The sequence below is a fragment of the Cryptomeria japonica genome, chromosome 8, assembly GCF_030272615.1.
Source record: "Cryptomeria japonica chromosome 8, Sugi_1.0, whole genome shotgun sequence".
Lineage (NCBI taxonomy): Eukaryota > Viridiplantae > Streptophyta > Pinopsida > Cupressales > Cupressaceae > Cryptomeria > Cryptomeria japonica.
In genome coordinates, this window is record NC_081412.1 from 536,224,773 (window position 1) to 536,237,120 (window position 12,348).

Consider the following 12,348-nt stretch of genomic DNA (forward strand, 5'->3'; position numbering starts at 1 on the left):
CCATTTTCAAAGCTTCCAAGTTGCTGTCCATTCTTGTCTAATCATATTGACTGTGAGGAGAGAGTCTCATTCTAGATGAAATCTCCTCACATTTTCTCTTATTGCACATTGCAAATTGAGAAGGGCCACTTGTAATTAGCCTCATTGTTAGTCAAGCTACCCCCAAATATTTTGATTTTTCTGCCATTATGGATACCTGTGATCTCCTAACATACATCCTACTCCAAACTCACTTGGGTTGCCTCTTGACACCCTATCGAAGTTGACCTTCACCCACCCTTCCTTTGGCTCTTTCCATTTCACTCCCGATGCAGGAGCACTAGAGTAGTTGATCCAGTTGGAGCATGAGCACCGAAGTAGTTCAAACCGGTTGGAGCAGTTAGCGGTTGGATTGCTTGGAGATCGTTGCATTTTTTCATGTTTGAGAGTTTAGTGTTGTGGATTTGGATTTATCACCTTGAGTTCATTGTAATTATCATATTCGAGATTTATGGCATTTGGATTTGATTCCGGTGAGATATCGATTCCGGTATTAGCCTGATGTCGGTATGTTCTTATCGGTTGGTCTTGTAGTGTGTGGCGAAGAAGAATTTTGGGTTGCAGTTGATTTCCGTAACTTACGGATCGTTGAACGATGTTATTTTGGGCCTTGACCGATGTTTCCAGAGGACTGCGTGAAGTTCTATGCATTTGAAGATGTTCTTAGTGATTAGGGCCGACATGTTATCGTTTACACGTTTCATCATGAACCAGTTGGTCTTTGGACGACTTGATCGAGTTGTTATTGCTTGCGGATGATATAAAGGGAAGTTTTGAGAATCATTTTAGGGAACAAAGGTCTGAGGAAGAAGAGATCAAGCGAAGATGTAGTTTTTAGAGAGATTCTGGTCCGGGGGGACTGAAGTTCAGATGAACTAAGGTTTGGATCAGTGCAGACTATTATCAGAGGCCTATTTGTCGAGCAAAATATCTGCAGATCTTAGATTTGTGTTGTAAGGATTGTTTTGTAATCCTAGGCTGCGGTCCAACATGTGTAAAGCTCGAGGACATATGTAATTCATTAAATAGTTGTAATGATTGATTTATCTGGTTATCGGTTATATCATGTGTTACTTCTACCAGTTGGGGTTGCTCTTTATGTTTATCGGTTATCTCTTGCGTTGTATCTACCAGTTGTTGGTATCTTGTATGGTGTTTTGTGTTATAGGCTGCAAGGCAGGGATGTACTTCATTGGATCTCCCTACCTTGACTGCGTCAACTCCCTTCCTAGTATTAATAACATAATCAACTTGTTAGGCCTTGTGAATAGGGGGACTACCAACCTCGACCATTCCTTGCGAACTTCACTGTCCTAATTTGAAAATCCATTCTTGTTAAGCTTCTGGTTTCTAGACTCATTATTGACCACTTCTGTTATGGGGACTTTGATTTTCCTTTCTAACTCTTCCTTGGGCATTGCTTTATCCTAAAAGATTGTTCTAATATGTTCTTTCCATATCTCTCAAATAATTATTAATGATGTTACTATCCAAATACTATTGAAGAGTACATTCCTCAAAGATTTGACCACATGACAAACATATCCTTAATATCGAATGGGAGTAGACTCTGCCATCCTAGTCTTCTCATCATGCTTTTGTAACACTATTCTGCATAGTCCCTATTAGAATTCATTTTTGCAATGCCAATAAGAAAAACACTTCAACCTTTAAAATATTATACATAATCTTTTTTTTACAATAAGATGTAGAATTTATTATATACTAATAATATAAACATAAATTAACATTGGTAAGAAACAATTTATATTGACTTAAATCTAACAATTTGACAACATAAGATCAAATAATAAAACTATAGAAAAAAATGTATTCCATATCTAATATATCTTATAAATTCTCATCATTTTAATTCTTAAAATATTTTTATTTTTAATTATTTTAAATAATATAAATTTTTAAAATATTATTTGGAGATTATTGAAATATTTGTATATTCATTCAAAAAAATCAAATTTAAACATTTTGTTTAGTGAGGCCACACACTAATGAAATAAACACTCAATGATAACATTCTAGAAGGTTTTGAATCTCGATGCAAAAACGAACACCATAATTGAACCATCACATTCTCAATATTGACTAAAAATAAATCTAAATTTAATATTATTATATTTAACTACAAATGATACTTTATAATCATAAATATAAAATTTTGAACTTTGATTGATTCTTATAGGTAATATTAATATCAATAATAATTAAAAACATATATTTCTGATTTTATTGTTTGATTTCCATTTCTTCCACTAATAATAAAAATTTAAGGATCTCTATTCTTTCAAAACCACCTTTCTACATTAAACAAAACTTGATTCTTAATTTATATTCCCTTAACTAATAATAAAAAATTAAGAATTTCCATTCTACCAAAATCACTTATCGTGTAATCCTCACTTTATTTTTAACAATATCTTAAATTTTACACTAAACAAAACTTGACCCTTAACCAACTAATCCAAAACCATCCAAATTAAAAATATCTCCCATATATCAAAACTTGATCCTTAACAACTGACCAAAACCATCCAAATTAAAAAAAAAAATCTTCAATATATTAACTCTTTGAATAAAGCTGCTTTCAAAAAGGTTAAAAAGAGTGATAAAATAAAGAAAAGTTGGTTTGGTGAGAAATTTGAAGGAAAGTTCTCCCATATGTTTTAAACCCCTTTTTCTGCTTTCTTATCTCTTTGCTTTTTGGCGCGCTTTGACCAAGTGTAGCACACAAGCCGCCGCCCCTTCCTTGTATTTTCCTGTCCAATGCGCGTGCCACGTGGCACACATACAGTGAGAGAGTGACGAAACTGGGCCGCGTACGTGGATCCCACGATTTCACCCCTCCTCTAGCAGACCGCCACCATGTCGTCCCACAACTATATGTACCGTCTGCAACGTAGGATTTCTGACGTACTCACGGCCCCACGATTGTGTTCTTTCTCAATAAAATCTCCTCATCGGCAGAAAAATATAGGAAAAAAATCATAGTTGGGTTTGTGAATTGATAGGAAAGGTTTAAAACACAGTTTGCTTTGTGAACCAGAAGAACTCTGAGAGAAAAGAAAAGTTGAGAGCTGCTAAGGATTTTGATAATGGCGGCGGCAGCAGTAGAAGCACCGGATGCAAAGAAGTTGCCCCCAGGGTTTCGATTTCATCCTAGTGATGAAGAAATTGTGGGTTATTATCTGAAGAACAAGGTCTCTGGTAGGAAACCAGATATTGAAGTTATTCGCGAGATCGATCTTTACAAGTGCGAGCCCTGGGATTTGCCAGGTAATTGTTTCGAAAATTTGAGTTTATGTATAATTTGCAACTTTTTTTTTTCTCTTGGTATGGTTATGCTGATTTTGAGTGTTCTTTCCTTACTTTCAGCTGGTTATACGAACTGGGTTTGAGCTTTTTTTGAGAATTGTTCATGTCGGAGTGGTTTTGGTAGTAACTGTAGATTTTTGTTGACGTAGAAAATTGGCGTCATTTGACGTGAACTTAGCCCTTGGTGATTCTGTTTTGTTTCTCAAGTTGTTTTCTTCGAGTTTTGGTATTTATATGTACTGAGGATTGTCGTTTGTTGCGGATTTCTTCACGTTGGAGTAGATTTTGGTAGTTAGCGTGCATTTTTATTGAGGGAAAAATTTGCAGTCAGTTGACAGGAAGTCTGCTTTGTTGGATTCATTTTGTTTTTAATATTTTGTCTTCAATGCGTGCAGTTTTTTATGGATTGGGTTTGATCGTTTGATATGGATCATTTGTGGTGGAACGGGTTTTGGTAGTTGATATATATTTGTGTTGACGGAGAAAATTGCCGTCATTTGATAGGAATTTTTAATGACCAGTGTTAGTTGAAGTGTCCATTTGAGGGACAGAAATGAAATGATTTTATTAACGTACATGAGCTGATGGAAAGCTTAAATTTTATAAAAAGTAAATCATGAGCAGCAAGATTACATTGGCTGTTTAACTGCACTGAAACTGAATCGTAAGCAGCAAGGTCTAGTCAGCAGCGGTGCAGCTTCCTTTTGGACGCTGAATCTTTTTTTGCTAACATTGAATAGAAATTTACATGCCTTTTGCACATGTTTTCAATTGAAGGAGTGCATATGTAGAATGAGTCTTGCCTCTTCCAGAGTACAAAGCATATAACCAACTCTCAAGGAGACAATGAACTAGATTAAGATATATGCAGCAATCCATGACAGTGCCATTTTGCATTCATCACACCAAAAGTGAAAACCAGAGACAGACTATCCACTGAATTCTCCTTGGTTGTCGACCAGCACTGGCTTCACATCTGAGTTGATGTCTACTTGTCCACAGTTGGGCTGTAAATATCTTTCCCCTCTATTTGATATCTCCATACACGAGGGCTTTTGATGGGAAATGTGTTAAACTTTTGTTATACAACCAGGTAATATGTTTCATATATATATTTATGTTAGATGATGCAGATAGTTGAATGTCAGTTGATGGCAACATATCCTGACGATTGATGGGATATATGACACCATGTGTAGGGTGTGCAGAGTAAGTGGGTCTGTATAGCAGATTTCAGGTTGAGTTACAGATCTGTTGATGGAAACATTTTATATAATTTTTGGTGGGGTGGGCTAGATTAGTGGAATTTTTTTTCACAGAATGAAGGTTGAATTTTAGCAGAGGCTTGAAATTTTACAAAGGCAACCTTAAACTGTTTTTAGGAAGAGTTATGCAGTTTACTTGTCAGAGAGAAAGTTCTATGTTTTTTAGGTTTTTTCTCATATCGTTTTAAATGCCAAATCTCTTTATATAGTCATGTTTGGAGGGAGCTGAAGGCACTTGTAAGGGTGATATAATATTACGTTAAGTAGTTTCCAACAATTGAGAGGGGAGTTTAATTAGTAGATTTTTTTTTCATATTGTTTAAAATTTCAAGTTTCTATACATATTGATGTTTGAAGGGAGCTGAAGGCACATGCAAGTATGACATAATATTGTGAAAAGCAGATCCCAACAACTGAAACTGGAACTTAATTATTCAAAAATATGTATCAAGAGCTTAATCGTTCAAAAATATGTATCAAGAAGCCAGTAATTTGTGGTACTATAACAGTGGGGTAGGATATGTGACCCTCAGTCTAGTCTGGACAAAAGGTATGGATCTATTTATAGATGTATGGAGTAAGTCAATGTCACTGATGCAGTGCAGTGTGTGAGTCAGATGTCCTATGTGCTATAGCAGCAACAGAGTAGTTTTCTGGTTTTATGCATGATTGTATTACTTGTTTACTTGAATTTCTGTTAACTGTTTGGTATCTGAGGATGTGGTCCTTGTCAGCTGGTCCAGCATAACTTGTTGATTATGTTTCATCTTGGGCTTTTACAAGTTTTGAGAGTACAGGCCAAAACTCACCATTGCACGGGATATAATTGCTTTACATCCTTTTCCCATAGTCAATGGTTTATTTGATTAAAAAATAGCTGTTTTCTGTAACGGTGAAACAAGAAAAAAGGATTAAGGGTAACATTCAGTTGATACAGAAAAGGCTGATAAAAATTTGATATTCACAGAATCAAAAAGCTTATTTTTTGATTAAAGGTGCAAACATGGAGGAGAAAACTCTTTTGTAAGAAACCGACTTCTAAAGAACTCTCCTCTATTATTATTTTGCATATGTTATTTAGTTACTGGTCTGGTTGCCTGATGGTTCAAAAAAGGTATCAAAAATGTTTTTTACATTTTTCATTATTGAATTTTGTATGATATATATTGAGATCTATGCAATATTTATACAGCAATAATTATAAGATGGATGTTGAATGAGATTAGCTCAGTCATAAAGAACCGGGTCTTTTGTTGTGGAGCTCCAGGTTAAAATATCCAGGGAGCCTGGTTAATGAAATTGGGTAAGTTGCTGCTGCATCCATCTTGCTGGGTGCAGTATATCACAACAAATTATAATGGAAGTGCATTTTTCTTTATGATGGGAAGGACTATGGTCAATTCTTTGGAAAACCTGGGTACACATCTAATTAGAAACAACAGGGAACAAGATTTTAACAGTAACTCAATGACAACATAAAATAAAAGAAATAGCAAGAAACAGTTATTTTTTTAGTAAGGAGAACCAAATTAAAAATATTGTTCAAATTGTGGGAAATTCCTTCAGAAGTGGCCTTCTCTGAAGAATGTTATCATCATGTCAGGGATCTGTCAAAGTTCAGAACCAAATTAAAAATATTGTTCAAATTGTGGGAAATTCCTTCAGAAGTGGCCTTCTCTGAAGAATGTTATCATCATGTCAGGGATCTGTCAAAGTTCTTGCTTCCACATTATAGGGTGTCCTTAATAAATGACAATTACATAGACAGGAAGATTTAAAATGTTGTTCTGGTGTTTTTTGGGATTGTTGTTCTTATTTTTGCAGTACCACACTACCAAACTTTCGCATTATGTTGTTTCAATGAGGGTCGCATATTCCATATACTCCTGTACATATCTTTGGATATCAAAGTGTGGATGGCTCATAGTCCATCGTGGTTTAGACATCAATTACCACATGATATATAATAGAATGTAAATAGCAATAGCAAGGGAATTTAGAATGATTTATATGTTTAAAATATTATGGATTTATAGGTGAATAATTTATTTATTTATTTATATATAGATCTTATTCATGAGTTATGGATATGATGCCTTAAATTGATTCTAGGTATAAATAGGAAGTTCTCAATATTATGAATATGAATACACATGTATGATCTAATATTTCTAATAATGCCAATGAATAAAAAAGAGAAACAAAAATTTATTTGTGGAGAAATTTTATAAACTAGGTCTTATAGAGCCAAATCTTATACTTCAAAGGTTAGGGCAATAATGCTAGATATCTACAAGGAGCATTTTAAAGATTGGTTAATATAAAATTTCAAAACCTAAAGAAAATTTAAGGTAGGAAGGATTGATCAATGTTAAGGCTTTGATACCAAATGTAATGACACTTTTCAACCAAACTTAATTAATTATTTGCAGCGGAATTAATAGATTAAATTTTAATGTGAAGTTCATTAATTAAAGGTAAATATCATTAAATTATATGTAAATGATAATAATTACAAAGTAAATTAATAACACAATAAATGGAATAACATAGCCACTTAATTCAACCATATTATTGGCAAATCATATATAAAGCATTCTTAATATTTTATAGAATCAAGGTTTTCCAATACTTATCTTAATCTTGAGCACTTGGAATAGTCATTCTCACTCCAAGAAGATTCTAGTGGCCTTGGGTCCTTTATGGCTATGGCACTCCACGGAGGAAACCGGTTCTTACGCAGAACCAACCATATTATCTACAATTCAAAGGAATAGTCACAGGTCTAGGCTCTTTTATGGCAAGTAAGCACTCCAGGAGGACAGATTCTTACACAGAACCTTGCATGCCTTCACGACACGAAATAAACACAACCCTGGTCAGGACACTCCCGAGTGTGCACCGTACCCCGAGTTGGACACACGCTGTGTGCCCCTTCTCCAATGCCTATGCCAATCGATGACCTTAACCTTCATTCTTTTGTGCCCTCTAAATTCCTATATTTCCTCCCATGCCCATAGCCCACCAAGCCACCTTCTTCTTCTTCCTTGAGTGATCTCCATGCCCCCTCCCAACTTATATAACCTTTTCAAGGGTAGTTTCCAAACCATCACCCCCTTTCGAAAAGGTCACCTTTAGTTGTCCTTTAATAATTATAATTATTCCTCTCTCTCTCTCTTAAGAGAGTTTGTCATAAACTTTATTTATTAATATTTATTTAAACCAAAGGATTATAATATCCTTTATTTTTATCCCCCCTTTTTAATTCTAAAAGGGGTATTTTTATAACAATTTAGTTACTGGTCTAGTTGCCCGATGGTTCAAAAATGTTGGTGTTGGAAATAAGCCACACCCGGACCGACGATGGATTGGTCCAAGAGGGGCCAGTAGCTCAGTGGTAGAGCACTCCAGCAGCGTATGGAAGGTCCTAGGTTCGAGTCCTAGCTGGTCCGTGTCTCAACATGGTATCAGAGCCAGGTCCAGTCTAGGTGCCCCAAGCACACGAGAGGTGTGGCTTAAGGGGGGGTGTTGGTGTTGGAAATAAGCCACACCCGGACCGACAATGGATTGGTCCAAGAGGGGCCAGTAGCTCAGTGGTAGAGCACTCCAGCAGCGTATGGAAGATCCTAGGTTCGAGTCCTAGCTGGTCCATGTCTCAACAAAAAAAGGTATCAAAAATGATTTTTACATTTTTCATTATTGAATTTTGTATGATATATATTGAGATCTATGCAATATTTATACAGCAATAATTATAAGATGGATGTTGAATGAGATTAGCTGAGTCATAAAGAACCGGGTCTATTGTTGTGGAGCTCCAGGTTAAAATATCCAGGGAGCCTGGTTAATGAAATTGGGTAAGTTGCTGCTGCATCCATCTTGCTGGGTGCAGTATATCACAACAAATTATAATGGAAGTGCATTTTTCTTTATGATGGGAAGGACTATGGTCAATTCTTTGGAAAACCTGGGTACACATCCTAATTATAAATAACAGGGAACAAGATTTTAACAGTAACTCAATGACAACATAAAATAAAAGAAATAGCAAGAAACAGTTATTTTTTTAGTAATGAGAAACAAATTAAAAATATTGTTCAAATTGTGGGAAATTTCTTCAGAAGTGGGCCTTCTCTGAAGAATGTTATCATCATGTCAGGGATTTGTCAAAGTTCTTGCTTCCACATTATAGGGTGTCCTTAATAAATGACAATTATGTAGACAGGAAGATTTAAAATGTTGTTCTGGTGTTTTTTGGGATTGTTGTTCTTAGTTTTGCATTACCACACTATCAAGTTTGCATGTATTCTGCTGTTTTGCCTAGTTCACACTCACAACGTGTTCTTACAGTTACATGATATACATGTAGAACGCTATTCTCAAATTGCTCACACATTGCACAATGGGTTAAAAATCGCCGCTTACAATTTTAGTGTTTTTAAACTAATTTAATATTCAGAATTTTCTTTTTTTAATATGGCCTTCCTTGTGGCAAAAGGCACACATCTGTATATCAGGAATATCTTTTTCCTAGCTAAACAAATCTCACTTAGTTTGGATGCATTGGAGTTAGGGTTGTTTGTTTGAATCAGAATTATTAAATTTAAAGAACATTATATATATATGGCAACGTAAAGGCAAATTTCTTTTGATGTCCCAGTTATATTCATAGTCCACAGCTCAGGTATCATTGTTTGAATTGCTACATGTTCAATTAAAAAATGAATTAGAGTATTATATCTGAAATTATTTGTAACATTATCTTAGGTATAAAATATGCCTGTAAATTACAATAAACGGTGAAGATTGAGAAACTGAAAGTTGTGAATGATCAAGAAGAAATGAAAACCCTTTTGAATCATCAATGCAGATTCAAAGAGGCTTAACTATATTTATGAATAAAAGCATTTGCTTCTATTGTTTTATTTCTTTTGTTTTGTATTTTATTTTGGTCTTTTGAATTTGGTTGAACCCAATTCATTGTGCTAACAGTGGAGGCGCATGCCTTTGGTGTTTTCTTAAACGGTGGCCTTATTGTGTGGATCTTTCAGTTTTCTGAACTCCAAACAGTTAGATATGAAACATGCACCTAAAACTTTTTAGTGAATTGGATGCAAGTTTGAAATTTAAAAAAAGGTATTCTAATTTGTTCTTATCAAATCAAATTATGGTGTTCTAATTTGTCCTTATTGTGTGGATCTTTCAGTTTTCTGAACTCCAAACAGTTAGATGTGAAACATACACCTAAAACTTTTTAGTGAATTGGATTCAAGTTTGAAATTTAAAAAAAGGTATTCTAATTTGTTCTTATCAAATAGAAATTGTTGGATTTCATTTCAACGCAGGTGGCTTTTGTGAATCCTATATTGGCAAGTTGTTTAAGATTTTAATTTTTACATTAGTGGGCAAAGAAATTAGGGTTCAATAAAAGTTGAACTTATTCAAACATTTTTCATCTCCAAGTAAATAGTGATATGAATGTTCTACATAAGTTGCTGCTTAGAGTTGCCATTTTTTTGAGTACTTATGGCTGGTAATTTGAGGAATGCCTATTTACTTTTTCCGGATTTTAAAAGTGGTTTGCATTAAATGAACCAGTTTTTCTTTTCTCTTCTCTGTATCTTTGACTGTACATTTCAGTTTGTTAGGGATTCTGTTATATTTTTCCTCTGATTTAGGGTTTATTGTTGATTATAAGTTATCATAGATTCATGTTGTTGGTAATGCCAACAGTTCTTTTTCTCTTGTTTACATTACTGGCATGGAAGCTTCTCTTTCCTTTTGTATTCATTTATTGCATGTGGTGAGGATGTTTCGAAATAAATTTAGCCTTTGTTAAGGGTATTGCTATTTCATGTGCTGTTTGATCCATGCAGATGTCGAAGAGTTGAGCTAGGCAATTGTTTGTTTAGGCTTTGTAGAGTAGTTTTGTCATTTTTGCTCTAGAAGTTCAAAAGCCTCATTAAAAAGTCTTTAATTTTCACAGATAAGTCTATCTTGCCTACTACTAGAGATCAAGAGTGGTTTTTCTTTAGCCCCCGGGACAAGAAATATCCCAATGGGTCACGCTCAAACAGAGCTACTGAAAAAGGTTACTGGAAAGCAACAGGAAAGGATCGTAAGGTGACCTCTCAATCAGATAAAATTGGAATGAAGAAGACTTTAGTCTTCTACAGAGGTCGTGCTCCAAATGGACAAAGATCGGATTGGCTGATGCATGAATATCGCCTAGATGAAACACAGTGCATTGGAGCCCCTCATTTAAAGGTATCCATTCAATCTTTCTTGCTTTTTCTTTTATGCAAATTCTTCATCATTTGATTTTTTTGGAACAGATAACTCCTATAAAGTTCACTGCTTCTTTCTATGAATAGATTGTGCCTTGCTTGGTGGTGTAAAAATAGCCATTTCTCCTTTTTATTTTCTCTCACATATAGGGGGAGTTGAGTTTGGCCATTAGTTTTACATATCACAACAATTGTTTTGGCTTTTGAGTACCATAGAAGATTTACCTGGCAGGGGACATGTTCTAGACAAGCTTACCTGGGAGGGGAAACATGTCAGAAAAGAATGAAAATAAATGGTTTAAACCTGGTTAAATTTTTGGAGAGACTTGCTCCCTTTCACCTCACAAATTATTTAGCTAGGGAAATTTAATGAAATAACATAGATAAAAGCTGAGGATGAGTACAAAATTTTATGGTAGTACCAACTACCAACTACCAAACAACTAAGATTTTATGAATTAGGTATAATTAGTGGTGCTTATATTCCATTTGTGAACCATGTACATGGAAAATGAAAGAATATAAAGGATTTACTCTCACAATTTTCTTTAATCTAACATTAGCATGAAGGGAACTGAATATGTACATGTGTGAGATCCCTCTGCAGCATTTGTGTTTCTCGTAAATCCATTTTTTGGGTTCACTTCATACATAGTATTGAACATATGGTAACCAAGTCACGGAGTTTTTTGAATTGCTGTTGACATGCATCTAGTTTTCTGAATTAAGCTATTGACATGTGAGATGCCCTGTGCTTATATTCCCCTTGAAGAAGTCAATGTTACTAACATCAGTCACTTCAGAAAGAAAAAGGATTTCATTTAAGCAGCACACAAGAATTATGATGAGGAGTGCCACCACCGACATTTGTATGATTTGGATTTCTCTACCAACATCAGTCACTTAAGAAAGAGCAAGGAATTCATTTAAGTAGCACAAACAATTTATATTGAGTACCGCCAATGACATTTGTATGATTTGGATCTCTCTACTAACGTCTGTCACTTTAGAAAGAAAAAGGAATTTATTTAAGCAGCACAAACAAAACATTACACACCACTGACATTTGTATGATTTGGATTTCTCTACTAACATAAGTCACTTAAGAAAGAAAAAGGAATTCATTTAAGCAGCACATGTTGATTTTACACTTTCAGATTAATAAAGAAAACTCAGAAAACAGAATTAACCTTTAACTCAGATAGTTTGCTGTTAGATTTAGTAAGTTTCAGATTTAGGAACAAACAGAAACATAACCAAAGTTGAATAAGACACTTATTACCCTAGAAAACCTCCTAGGAGGAAAAACCCAGCCAGAAAAGATCCTCAGATCTGATTATGGATTATGAATAATATTCTGATTACAATACTTATCTCAGTTCACCCTTAGGGCTAATGGCATCTTCAATTTTCAGTGGTTTCAGATC

The 12,348-nt window shown here is 34.7% G+C and overlaps 1 protein-coding gene across 3 annotated transcripts in view; it reads left to right on the forward strand.

Annotated features, from left to right (window-relative positions):
- The first annotated feature begins 2,969 nt into the window (after positions 1-2,969).
- LOC131027671 (NAC domain-containing protein 91) overlaps positions 2,970-12,348 on the forward strand; it is a 44,514-nt gene continuing 35,135 nt past the window's right edge. For all 3 annotated transcript variants that reach the window (XR_009358788.1, XM_057957752.2, XM_057957751.2), the window contains exons 1-2: positions 2,970-3,330; positions 10,621-10,901. Coding sequence is in view for 2 of the 3 variants with exons in the window: in XM_057957752.2 (XP_057813735.2) it covers positions 3,150-3,330; positions 10,621-10,901 (462 nt within the window). In the remaining variant the exon portion in view is untranslated. The remainder of the gene's footprint in view (positions 3,331-10,620; positions 10,902-12,348) is intronic.